General features: G+C 36.0%; 1 protein-coding gene across 1 annotated transcript; it reads left to right on the top strand.

The window, feature by feature from the left end:
• Positions 1 to 544: 544 nt before the first annotated feature.
• Positions 545 to 1,449, top strand: LOC133736118 (CLAVATA3/ESR (CLE)-related protein 41-like). The gene has a single exon (XM_062163560.1). It carries the CDS (start codon positions 750 to 752, stop codon positions 1,107 to 1,109), a length of 360 nt encoding a protein of 119 aa, XP_062019544.1. The 5' UTR covers positions 545 to 749; the 3' UTR covers positions 1,110 to 1,449.
• The last annotated feature ends 12,557 nt before the right edge of the window (positions 1,450 to 14,006 follow it).

Here is a 14,006-nt window from a genome sequence, read left to right as displayed (position 1 = left end):
GGAAGGTAGCTAGGGTACGTATATACATTGATCGATGATGTATATGTACAGAAAATTACAAAGAAAATTAACCTTAAAATATATCTCTTTATTCTAGGTATATGGTCTCCTAGCCTAAAAGTACATATGGGTTTTTAGTTTTTATATTCCAAATAATGACGTATGGTGCTTCATAGTCGCCCATGCTAGGATTCGAGTGTGCAGGTCACGCAAGAATGGAAGAGAGTGAATTGTATTCTCTCCTTTGAAAAGAAATATTATGCAAAGAACAAAATCAGTATATATTTCCTTTCTTAGGGTTCTCCAAGTCAAAGAAAGATTTCTTGAGGAACCCGCCAAACAAGAAAAAGCCACCACAGAGAAAGAAGAAACAGGTGGTGCCTTAGCTTTGGCCTTTTCCTTTGAAAAATTATATTCTTTAATATTTGATTTGTGCTCCCGACTAAACTGTCCTTGCTGTCTAAATGTAATTATACGAGGATATTTCTGTACATTCATCAACCCATTTCAGCTAAGCTTAATTAGCACCCCTTAAATTTGTTTCATATATACTTCCACGTTAAGCAGCCTTGCCTCTCTCTCTCTCACTTTGGTTTCTCCATATTTCAAAACCCACTTTACAGTCACTTTTGCTGAAGCTTCCCTTGTCTCGCTTTCTCTCTTCCTCTCTGAACATTATCACTTTCTCTTTGTCTCTCTCTCTCTGATCTCTCTCTGCCTTCATAGCTAGCTAGCCTTGGAGCCGGTTCATGGATATTGAACCCTTGTGGGCTCTTGGGGGGTGGTTTCTTCTTCCAAATTGCATGGCCTCAGCACCTAAATCCATCTCTGAATCCCACACAACATCAACAAAGTTACACCCTTTGATTCTCTCTCTTACCGTTGTTTTCATTTTGCTCCTTCTTGTCACTCCATTATCAAACCCATCATCAATGGCATCGAAAAGGCTTCTCTTGGCCGATACTACTACTACTACTACCACAAATTTGCAGCCAAAGAAAGCCCAGAACTCGCACACGAGTACTTCTTCAACTTCGACTAGAGCAAGATCAGAGTTTGGAGCTGAAGCTCATGAAGTTCCTAGTGGTCCAAACCCCATATCAAACTAGCTAGACAAAGATGATAGACTACCACGACTCGATGAAGATCCTAACGGCAAGAGTTTATTATGGTTTGTCAAGATCTTTCTGGTTGTTAATTGTTTGAGTTTGCCGTTAAAACTGCCTTGTCCCATCACTCATGAGAGATTTGTTACCTTTGTTGTTATGGTCATCATATTAATTAGCATTACCCCCTCTCTTTTTTTCTGGCTAGAGATCATGTATAGCAAGAGACACTTTTTATTATATTATGTAATATCCATCTATCTATATAGTTTCACATATAGATGATGATGGTACTATATATGACTTCATTGGGTGGTATATATGGATTTGTTTTTGTTTCTTATATGGATTTTATTAATGTTTGTTTGCTTGGTCTAATTATGTTTTACTTCAGCAAATCTCTGTCTTAATTTTTGATGAGCTTAATTACATGATAGTACTAGTATACGCTCTCATAGCATTGAAAGAGAGTTTACATAGTACTGTTTCAAATTGAAGAAAGAAATGGATACAAGATCAGAAAAGGAAAAGTTGGCATGTGGGTTTAAAAGCTAGCTAGCTAGGCCATGAATGAACAGAGAGAGAGAGAGATGAGTCTAGTCTGATGAAATGGAAGCAGTGGTTGTCAGATTATCACTGCGATATATACAGTGAAGGCCTTTTAATCAGCCAGCGAGGGAGGACCTTTTGTTTTGCCTGAGAGAATTGTATTGATTGGAAAATTATATGAGAGCGAGCCAGCATCGATCATTGATCCATCATCGGCTAGCTTTTAATATTTGGACTTTCCCTTTTGTCTTGTCAAAATACATATTCCGAGAAAGCTAGCTAAGCTGATAACAACCAGAGCTACTGTAGGGGTGGTCATGATTTTGATAATCATAACAGTATCATTTGCCTGTTGCTGAATAAAATGCATGTCATCAATCATTTGTTTTATCATGCTGCTTTTGAAAACTATTATTAATTACAAAAAACGAAAGAAATTCCTAATCGCTAATTCCTCTGTATATTAAAACTATATATATGCGCTGAGAGACTGATCGAGGCTGCTGCAACTTCATTTATTTCTGCATATATTGTCATTCAACTTTTACCATGCAGATGGGACAATTGCATCAGGGCCCATGTCGTTTAATGTGCATCAGTGTGTGTGTGTGAAGTGGAGGGACCAAAATTTATACATTCATTAGCGCGGTGGCAAATGTAAACCCTAGCTACATGTTCTTTCAACCCAAAAAAAATTAGGTCTAACTAGGGCTGTCACTCGGTCGGTTCGAATCAGTTATAGGTATTACCAACTTCAAAACCAAAGCTTTCGGTTTCAAAACTGAGCTACCAATTACCAGCCAAAATTTTCGGTTTTTAATTATATCTATCAAATTCGGTTTTCGGTATTACCAACTTTAGAACAGCTAATTCTTTATAATATAAATTAGAATAAACAAAACTAGGTTTTTGAATTTTATAGTCATAAACGTTGTATTCATCTACTAATTATAGCTTTCTTTTGTATATATGACATCAAGTTTTAGCAATTTTCACTAAAACTAGGTTATTTAACCATCTTTGACTAGGTTACTTAAAATACATGTACTATTAATGTAGTATATGTAGTAATATTCATACTATTATAAAAGTTTTTATATTTATTTCTTAATATACATGTATGTGTATTGAAAACTGTAGTATATAAATCTAATATTTAGATAATCGGTAGATTAGGTATTTACCAAAACCAAACCAACTTTTTCGGTAATTTTCGATTTCGGTTTTATCGGTCTCGATTACCAAAAAGTCGGTTTACCAAACCTAAAACATCGGTTGGTATTCGGTCGGTTTCGTAATTACCAAACCAAGTGGCAGCCCTAGGTCTAACCCTAATTAACAAAGCACAATCGATCAAATTTTGTGAGGATTAGTTAACTTTTCCGTTATATTAGTACCAAAGTGAATCAAGCAGTATGGGAAGCTCAAGGAAAGGGCAATACATAGTGGAGGCCGAGTTGAGGACCTCCGCAATTAAGCATACTTGACTCAACAAATTAATGTAGCATTACAAGAAAAATGGTCCTTTATGGCACGTGGGGATGGCTGTTGATGATAATGTACGGTGTAAAAATACACATACACGCATCAAAGACAATGTCATACTCATATGTGACATTTCTCATTTACCCCCATATGTTTTTTGCATGGCATAAATAAACATAAAGTACGCAATAAAAATTATTGTTTATGTAGCATTTTGCACACCTTAAAATCGTTAATGTTTTTCTCTACTTGAGGAAAAACCGTGAATATTTTTTTTTTTTTTACATATTTGGAAACTCAACCTCAGTTAATTAATCACTAGTATTAATTAGTACGTTGTCCAATCAATGCAAACAAATCCAATTCTAAAATTATATTTTTTGGAAGGGAGAAGATTTTATTTAATTATAAATATGATTACAATCAAATGGAGCGCATGCATTCATGATGAGCCAATTTAAGTTGAACATAGAAGAAAAGAAAATTCAATCAAGTAGCTTGACTTCTAAATTGACACAAAAATGATCATCTCATGTTGGTCATTGTATGAGCTTTATAAGTAATAATTCTATTATGCAAATCTTCAATGACAATGGACAAAATGTACTCCATCGTCAAGATTATGATTAGCTTGTTTAAAGTTTCAAATTATGAAGTTTTAACTCCAGCCGATAGTTATTTTTTTAGTTACAAACAAATAATAACTTTCACTTTAATGCGAGTGACAAAGCAAAAGTGCCTGTCACTGTTTTGCAGCAAGGGATGTGGGAACACTTTCATTTTGCCATTCCAACCTTTGAAATCATGCAGCTATATACGTACCTTTCTCTTTTTCAAAATTTTGAAAATCAAGGTTTCAACTCCCAAGAGGGAAAGCAAGAAGAAGTTCGATGATGGATCACATGCTAGTACATCTTCAGTTTAACCCTAAAACCCATTTTTAATTATTATCTCATGTTTGCATTGACTGCTTATATTGCAATCCAAAACTATTTATTTGTCTACAAACCAAGCATGTGACATTAGTTTTACAGAGCATTTTTAGTAATATTAGCCATTTTCAATCAAAGTTTAGTTAAAATAGCTAAAAAATAATTTTAACTAGTTTAGTAGACTCAGTTGGACGTATAATGGTAGTAGTCTCGAATAAATAATGAACCGGCATGGCATGCCAGAACACCACGTACGTAGTTACCATGTTTGGCTTGGTTATCTGATTCCCAACTTAATTCACACAATGCATCATACCAACTCCTAGCCTTGTAATCCACGGTGTAAGTCTCCCCACCCTTGACCAACGTGACACCGAAATCAATTTGAGAACAATCTGTGCATTTGCAATGGACCTTCAATTTGTGCCCTCTACTGAAATGCATTTCAGTAACCAAAAGAAGAAAAATTGTTGCCTTATCTTCTTAACCCATAGCTAAGACTAGGTTTGGGGTTTAGTAATATTAATTTATCATTTTGTTGGAGAGCTTAAGGTTAGTTTCTCTCAAGTGGTAGGAGAGAAAGCAATATATAACAGTTCGAGTGTTCTCAAATCCATGAAATAGATATAGGAATTTGACATCTTCCATTTGTTGCATTTAGCCGATGTTTTAAGCAATATAGCCGAGCTTGTTACATTTCAAGTTTTCAACACAATGTTTTAGGCCAAACTTGTTCTTTTATTTCTTCATAAATATAGGAATTTGACGTCTTCCTTTACAATCGATCTTTAAACATATATTAAGACACAAGAAGTGCAAATTATAATACTACCACCCTTTCAATATCACCATCATGTTTTCCATGGATGAATACGCTCGTCACGATTCTCAGGAATGTTTTTGAGGTAAATTATCCCATCGTCTTTCGCAATCCAAAAGCACGTTTTCCAGTTGCATCAAGTCCGAAGCCACATATGTTTACTCTCCTTCCAAAACACATCAAACAAAGCGTGTTGTTTGTCTGCATGGAAGTCGCAAGTGAAACGCGTTGTCCCGGGCAAGTTGACATGGAAATGACAGTTGAAGTCGCCACCAAGATAAAGAGTATGGGTGCCCAGATCGTCGAGGTCGGACCAACAGTGGACCACCAATGCTCTTTGTCTACTGAAACCATTAACGACGTGCACATGCCGGCCAGTTGGTGAAATCAAGACCGGGCCATTTGGCAAAGGATCCTGGGCATATACTCAAGGTTAAAGCTACACACAAATAGAAAACGACAATGCCTTTGAGAGCTCTCATTCTTGTTTCTGAGGAGCTAGCTAGCTGACTTGATAAGATATGAATTTGATTTCAATTCCATGATTTTTTTTATAGGCAAATTCTGGTGATGTATTATCTGGCGCCCAAGGAAAAACCTTATTGTTTTTAATTAATGAAAGGTTATTAATGCTTTTCACTCCCTTAAAAGGAGATAACTGTTTGAGTTTTTCTATTGGAACCTCCAAATTTACTCACTTGACCTCTATGCTTTTTACACCTCTTATCAAATCTTCAAATACTAAATTTACTCACTAAACCTCACTAAATTTCCTCAAATAACCTCACTCATATAATTTGCAAACAAATTATTATCTTTAAAATAAAAATTTTAGTCATTTCAATGATTTAATCACTCTATAAATCTTAACTAAATATACATTTCTTAATCAAACTTGAGTTTCAAAAATTTATGTCTAATCAATAAGAAAGTGCCATGAACTATTATGTTTTTTTTTTAAAAGAAATTATATTTTAGTTGTGCAAAAAAAAAAAAAAGAGGAAATCATTTATTTTTATTCTCAAAAAAAAAATCATTCGTTTTTTAATGTTTATTTTTTTCTGTATTTGTTGTACCACATGATTAATTATTTAAATATTTTTAGTTTTTTTTTTCTATTTTAGCTGTGCTAAAAAAAGAAGAAGAAATCATTTGTTTTTATTCTCTAAAAAAAATCATTCGTTTTTTAATGTTTTTTTTTTCTGTATTTTTTGTTACAACATGATTAATTATTTAAATATTTTTAGTGTTTTTTTTTTTTTTTTTGCAAATATAATGGATTGACTTAGATTTAGGATATAAATCATAAGAGGATTTATTTTGTTTTCCCTCACCAATATGCGTTCAACATATATATCATACATTTTTATGTTACATGATCTTAATCATATTTTTATTTCTTATTAAATATATATGAATGCTTTAATGAGTATGTAGTGAAATTGGAAAATGAAAATAGATAAGGAAAATAATAAGGAATACAATCTAATATTATTGAATTGGAAAGTCTACATAAAATAAATATAATATTTTTTTAGTATAATTATTGTCCTTAATAGTCATTTTATAGTAGGTTATATATGTCATTTAATAATTCATAATAGAGTGAGGTCAAGTAAGCAAATTTAGAGGTCCCAATAGAAACTCTCATTGAATGGAGATGGAATAAGTACCTGAAAAGAAATAAGGGGTTAAGCCCGTATGCCCAAAAACTCATGGTATTTTGCCCATTTGATCCAACATCCATGTATTTTGCCCAACTACACAACTCTTAGGGGAAAAGACTCATAAGGGTAGTCCTTTCTAAAGTAGTGCCTACTATATCCTATGCTGACTTTTGGATTCAAAATTCACTTTTTCTTAGAAAACCCTGTTCCAACTTCTGAGAAAAACAAAACTAGCCTTCAACATGCCTAAGTTTTTCACCTAACGGCTCCCTGCCTAACGGTTACTTTAACAGGCGGAATCACTGCTGCTTGTTTCTATCCAAAGCTGTGGCAAAGTTTTACTAAGCTAAAGGAAATCTAAGCCTAAAGAGAGTATATGATAATGGCAGATCACAATTAGTAAAACAACAGATAACGGATAACTTTGTTGAAATTGAAATTAAAAATTTGATGAAGTGGGTGAACACACTGAAATTATTTATATAAACATAATCACAAGCTAAGAATCCAGAGCCTCATTCTCAGGTAAACAGCTAAAAGCTGTTTAGCTATCCATGAGACTGAGTTACAATACTTATTTGTAATGAAAGCACGCTACTTCACACTAGACAGGAAGGAAGCACACTGCTATGCTATACTACTTTCAAATTTAGAACTGATATGGATATTTTCGAATGCCTTACAAAGGAAACTAAAGCTCCTTATATAGGGAGCGGAACTCAAACTGGAGTTCAAAATAACAGAATGTACAGAACAACTCCGTGATTTCCTGCTTTCCTGAGTGCTCCTGTTGGTGGAGGTCGGACGGGGAAAAGCAGATTCCTCTAGGTGAAATGTTTTTCACCTTTCTTCTTTTGAAAAGCTAAAGTAGCTTTTGGGAAAAATCCAAAAGTACTTTCGGTGCTTTCTACACCCGAAGCTTCACATGTTCTCGTCGGTTTCTGAATTGTGGCCAAAGACAAAGGAGTTGTTGTCCGTCTGGGCCATTCTTACTGTTGTAGCATTGTCTTCGACATCTGTATCAACATACATCTTGTAGTGGTTGTCATTTTCAAGTTTTTCCACCCATTGCATGCATGCCAGTGTCGAGTCTATCTCTTTTCTGGTGAGAGATAGAAATAAGTCGCTGCTGACTACGTCAGGATGATCGTAAGCAGTGATAATTGTCTTTTCTCCTGCTGCCAGGAAGGTATTGCTGATATCTTCAGAGATGATCTTTTTGATATATTCTAGGGCCATGGCTTTCATCCAAGGGATGCTTGAGTTTGGTTGGCCATTGTACCCAACACAGGCAGGCTGAAGATACTGTCTTTGAATAATTCTCACATAGTGATATGGAGAAATATATTCAACCTCACCATTTGCCTTCTTGATCCATTCTGGGGGGGTGGATCTGAACTTCAGACGAAGCGTACAGTCATTTTTTCTTATATTTTTGACTGTGTTGACAATGATTGGAGGCAAGCCTTTGAGATCATCATTAGATTTAGTCCACAGATTATGGACAAAACCATTTTCAACAAGCCAAAGCTTGTGTTCTTGCGGATGTTCACTCTGAACATTTACCAGGTATCTTCCAACATAAGGTCCTGCAATGATGAAGAGGGTTGGAGGAATTCGATCTTCAGAATTATGGCTTCCTATCAGACAATGGAATTCATGCCAGTCTGATTCTTTGAGTGCTATGATAGGGACCCTAGCACTTTCAGGATCTTCTAGGAAGTGGATTTTTTCTTTCTTGACAGCACTCTGCTGTAATTCTTCGAACTGTGGCCTTGCATTCTCATATAGTTCTTCAGCTAATGCAAAGAGAGCTGGAAACATTAGACCACTGCTTCTTTCCTGAAAGGCAAATAAAAGATTATCCAAAATTGCCTTTTGGTGGTAAGCTAATCTCCTGCCAGTGTTGAACACAGGAGTATCGAACGTTCGAAGTTCATAATTGAAAACATTTATTACTCCAGTTGGAGTAGGTTTGCTTTTTGGCAAAGCAACAGCCGTCAACGGTCTTGATGAGCCTTTACCGTCTGCCGTTTGAGACGGGCTAGTCAATCCTTTACCCTGGGATTGATCAGTTATGGCTAAGCCTTTTGGACTTAGCAGGAATCTTTTAAGGATTTTTTCTTTGAGATCCTCATTGGTTTCATGTTCTTTCCCAGCTCTTCTGCTTCTGGGATTGCGACCTTCATCGTCGTCATCATTTCTTCTACTGAACATGGTTAATTCTCTTGTTAAGGCGTCTGGAAGATAGTTCTTGTTTCCTGCAATTAATTCAACAACATAATCATATTGGTTAAGGAATAATTGCCAGTTTGCTAGTCTTCCTCTATCAGCAGCTTTATCCAGTTTGAAATTTTTGAAATTTTTTACTCTGGCACAATCGGTGCGGACAGTAAAGGGTTTTCCAAGGAAAGCTGGAGAATTTAAAATTGTTTTCTTAACAGCCAAAATTTCTTTTTCCCCTGTGGGATAATTCAGTTCTGCAGGGCTGAACTTGCCGCTACAAAATTTACAGATCTTTTCAATGTTAGTTTCAGGCGTTTTTGCCAGAACAACACCGGACCAATAATTATCACTCGCATCTGTTTGGAGGATAATCTCATCATTCTCTTCTGGTTGTTGAAGAGGAGGGAGGTTTTTGCTGAGATTTTTTATCTGCTTCACAGTTTTCTCATCATCTTCTGTGAAGTTCCATTTTCTTTTGGAACTTGTTTTAGGAGATAACATTGCTGTTAGCCCTGAGATCTTGGGGATGAAATCTCTCCCATAATTTATGACACCAAGGAATCTCTCTAGACTCTTAGCATCAGGAATTTTATCTGGGAATTTCCAGATCTTCTCAAGGATATGAGGTTGGAGTTTTATCTCTCCATTCTTGATATTTATTCCTAGGAAATCAACTTCATCAAGGATAAAGAAGATTTTCTTTTCTCCTAGGATAATTCCATGCTGAACTATCAGCTTTACAACCTCGTGGAGGTGTTTCATGTGTTCTTCTCTGTTTTTGGAGAAGACTAAAATGTCATCTATGTAGACGACGCAGAACTCCGCAACCTGTTTGAAGATATTATCCATTTTTCTCTGGAAGATTGAGGGAACTTGCTTTAGACCAAAAGGCATTACTAACCATTCGTAATGTCCTTGAGGTGTTCCAAATGCAGTGAGAGGTACACTCTCAGGATGCATTTTGACCTGCCAGAAACCCGACTTTGCATCGAATTTCGAAAAGACTTTAGCTCCTCTGAGCTGGTTGATCAGTACTCTTACTTGAGCAATTTGATAACCGTCTTTGACAGTCTTCTTGTTGACATCTCTGTAGTCAATCACCATTCTAGCTTTTCCTCTTAGCGTTTTTGCATGGTTTCTCACGTAGAATGCTGGGGCATGATGAGGGCTAGTGGAAGGTTGAATTAATCTCTTGTTCAGGAGATCTTTAATATCTTTTCTGAATTCTTTTTGGTCTTCCTCTTTGTACTGAGGAATGGCTTTTACATGACAGATGACATTCATGTCATGCAATCTTAATTCACAGACCACTGGGTCTTTTTCCCAAAACTTCTGAGGATCTACATCGATGTTCTGCTCGAGTAGTTTCTTGATTTTGTCAAGAGTACTGGGAATTTTCTGAGACTCAAGCTTATTCTGAAAGTGCTTGAGGTTATGCTCGTGGATGAAACTAGCTTCTTCTTCTTCACTAGTTTCTGCTTCTTCTTCTTCTTCAGAAGATTCTTCAACAAGTAATTCTTCTTGTTGTTTGATTTGGAGTATGGGTTCAAATTTGGGTTTGTAGGGGGTAAGATCACCACTATTCTGTTGCGATCTCTGATATTGGGTAGTAAAGTTTGGACCTACAATACTTTTGGCCTGAGTAAGCCTATCAGCCCAGAACACCCGTTCTCCTTTTCTGAAGCCTATTGCTTCTTCATCCAGAATAAATCTTTATTGGAGAATGAAATCATTACCCAACAAGAAATCTACGCCTTGGCCTTCAGATTGCCAGACGTTATGGATGATAAATGTTCCTCCACCAATGGTGATGTGAACATTTTTTGCTACTTTATTCATGGTGAGATGGCTTCCATCGAAAGTAACACCAGTAGCTGTTTTCTTTTCTTCTTTCCAGAGTTTTTCTGGAATTGCAAATCTCTTTGCAACTGTAAATCCCGATCCATTATCTACAAAGGCATGTAGATGATATTTTTTGTGATCAGGGAATTTTAGTCCAATCTCTATGTAGTTGCTGTATCTACTCGTAGAGACGACTTTCGATTGTTGAAGCTCATTTTCTTGAGCTTGTTCCTTTGGAATGAATGGTTTACATTCTTCTGGAACAATTTTTGGTGGTTCAACCAGTTCAAAATTTAAATTTTCATCGGTTTTTTCTTCTTCGATGATTTCTTCCTTTATTTTTGAGGAAGATGGTTCTATAATTTCTTGGAACAAAGTTTCTACTTCTTTCTCTTTTTGTTCAGAGAAATATTCTTCATATTCTTGTTCAACCAGTTGGCTGACAAGACCATTCTTGGTTTTTCTTCTTGCTTCAGCTATGAAGCATTCTTTGTGATAAGTCTTTTTTGACTCTTCACAAAACATAGGGAGACCATTCTTTTCGTGACATAAGCAGTAGTCACAAACAAATGTACCAGGGTTCACCTGATAAGAAGACATTAAGGATTCTGTCTTACTTTCCTCCCAGTTTTTGATTCTCAAAACATTCATTTGTCTGGATTCGAAGTACTCTACTTCAGAATCTGTCTCAGACTCAGAAGAATCTTCTTCTTCAGACCAGGCAGAGTAAACTGACCTGTCGTCTTCTTCATCATCAGTATAGGCTATTTCGTAGCCTTTCATGTTGGCGGTTTCTACTATATGCTCATATTCTTCAAAGAGAGCTTTAGTAGATCTTTTACCATTTTCCGGGCATTCATTGGCATAGTGCCCTTCAGCTTTACATAACCAACATCTGCAAGCTTTCTTGCTTGGTTGTTTATGTTGATGAGTATTCTTCTTTTTCTTGAAGAATTTCTTTTTTGGATCTTCATCCTGTTGTTTCTTGTAATTGGAACTTTTCTTGAATTTCCAATCTTTTCTTTGATTACTCTTTTTGAATTTTTTAGAGTAATATTTTCCTTTTTTCTTTCTGTGGAACTTAGATTCATGACATCCCTAGTTGGTTGGCATGTCCAGTATTCCATAACAGAAATTTTCAACTCCTTTGAGTTGTTTCTTAGCCATCTTTGCTCTAAGATTGGCTTTGCATTGTTCTTTCAGCAATTGCCGAATTCTGTCGGCGATTCCTCCAACTAAAAATCTTTCAATTGGTTTTTTTGCTATGCTTTCTCGCACAGCTGTTCTCCATGGTTCAGGGAGTTTCCTGTGCAACAGGTTGACTAGATCTGTGCTTTCTAGTTCACCAATTGTACAGTAATATTCTTGAAATTCATTCAAGTATTCTTCAAAATATCTCATGTCACAAATTTTGAGAGCATAGATATTTGATTTGGCCGTTTCTCTGGCTTTTTCACTTATATTTGCAGAATCTCCACAGAACTGATCGTACAGGGGTACTGCAAAATCATACGGAGATTTTGAAGCTTTGATATCTTCCAGCCATTCTTTTCCTCTGGCTGTTTCTTTGAAAGAGAAATAATATTTCTTAGCTACTCCTGTGAGAGTAGTTTCAAAGTACATCTGAAGATCAGGAGCTTCGAATTTTCCAAAGGTGAGAGCAGATGCCATCATCAGGCTGTCTACCCATTGGTCAAGAGTTTTTCTCTTGTCTAGAGTTTTATCCAGATCTAACCAGATACCAAAATTGGTAATTGGTACTCTGGGTATCTTGTCCTCTGGGACAAATCTTTGAGAATTTCTTTCTCCATTTCTGTCCGTAGGGGCTTTCTGTATAGGGAGTTTCACCTTTCCTTTTTCTCTGGTGATGGAAGTTTTGGAGCTTTCTCCTTCTTCCATTTCGACATCCTGGTAGGGAAGGAGTTTTCTTTCCTTTCCTGGATAGAAATTTTTCATCTCTTCGATTAGTTTTTCTAATCTTTCTGGATTTTCACAGAATTCTGCTTCTTCATAAAGATCATAGAGCTTTTGTGCTCTAAGCATATTAACTGGTCTGTTTAGATCAGCTTCTAGGTCTTCTTCAGTAATTGGCTCTTCAATAGTGGGTTTCGTGCCACTAGTACTAGCTTCTCTAGTGCTATACCTTCTTCTGAGAAGATTTTTGTTTATCCTGATATTCTCAGGACAGACATCACTTTTTCTGTGATTGTCAAAATTTAGACTGATTTCTCCAGTCTTTCTGCTTTCATAAATTTTAGCTTTTGCACTTTCTGCTGGTAGCTTCGGACCAGATAATTTCCATTCAATGGGAAAAGTTACTTCATTCCAAGTAACCTTGTGGATTTGTTGTGAATGGTTCTTCTGACTGGTGAGGAATCCAGTAGTAAGACCAGGGATGTTTGATATCCTTGTCTTAGGCTCTACTGTAGTACTCATCAGTTTATAGTATATCCTGTATACTATTGCCAATTCTTGCATATCGTTTTTCATAGATATGTCATCTGTCTTGACTCTCAGTCGTAGACAGTGAACTGCATTTTTCAAGCTGGTTGAGAAGTTGGGGAAGCAATTGAAATATGCCACTTGGTTGCACAGAGATGCTTCAAGGGTTCCCAAAAGACTAGCTTGAAAATCTTCCAGTCTATTGTCTTGTAAGACACATAGAACTGAACAGTTTATGTCCTCTCAAGCTAAAAGCTTTATGCCTACTTGGACTGCTCCAATATGCATAAATTGATAATTTTTTGCTTTTGCTCTGGCAACTTCAGCAGGAGTGATCAGTAAGAGATCGGTTTCTCCTGTTGTAGAGGGGGTTGTGAATTCCAGTAATTTGAAATGATGGCTATCCATCAGGTCAAATGTTCCCCTTTTGTATATTTGTTTGAAATCTAGCTTTGGAATTGAGGCGTTTTTTACCTCATGCTCGATTTCATTATATTCAAATTCTTCAGCATTTAGGAGTTGTACTCCTTTCTTTTTCCCGAAGATGCTCATCATGTTAACATCTCGAGTTTCTTTCGGCTTTTCATACCGAATACTAGTAGAACTAGTTGAGGGATCCAAAAAAATCAAGTTTGGAACAGGATTCTCTGGTCTTTCTAATGGTTTGAATCCATTAGCTTTCTTTTTTACTGTAGGCACTTTCTTGTCCTTCAGTATAGTTTTCATAGAATCCAGCGTTTTTTGTTGTTCATTGATTTTTCTACTAACACTTGTTAGCTTTTCTTCTTCCGTTTTTGGAAGTCCTTTGATATAATCCAGTTTGTTTTCCAATTTTTCCAATTGGTGGATTATAACAGAAATTTGTTCTAGATGATCTTGACATCTAGATATTTCTTTCTGTAGGATCTGATATTTTTCATCAGAAGATTTTAATAGA

This window comes from Rosa rugosa, chromosome 3 (assembly GCF_958449725.1).
Source record: "Rosa rugosa chromosome 3, drRosRugo1.1, whole genome shotgun sequence".
Lineage (NCBI taxonomy): Eukaryota > Viridiplantae > Streptophyta > Magnoliopsida > Rosales > Rosaceae > Rosa > Rosa rugosa.
Note: the sequence above shows the minus strand (reverse complement) of the source record. Positions and strands in the feature narration are given on the sequence as shown.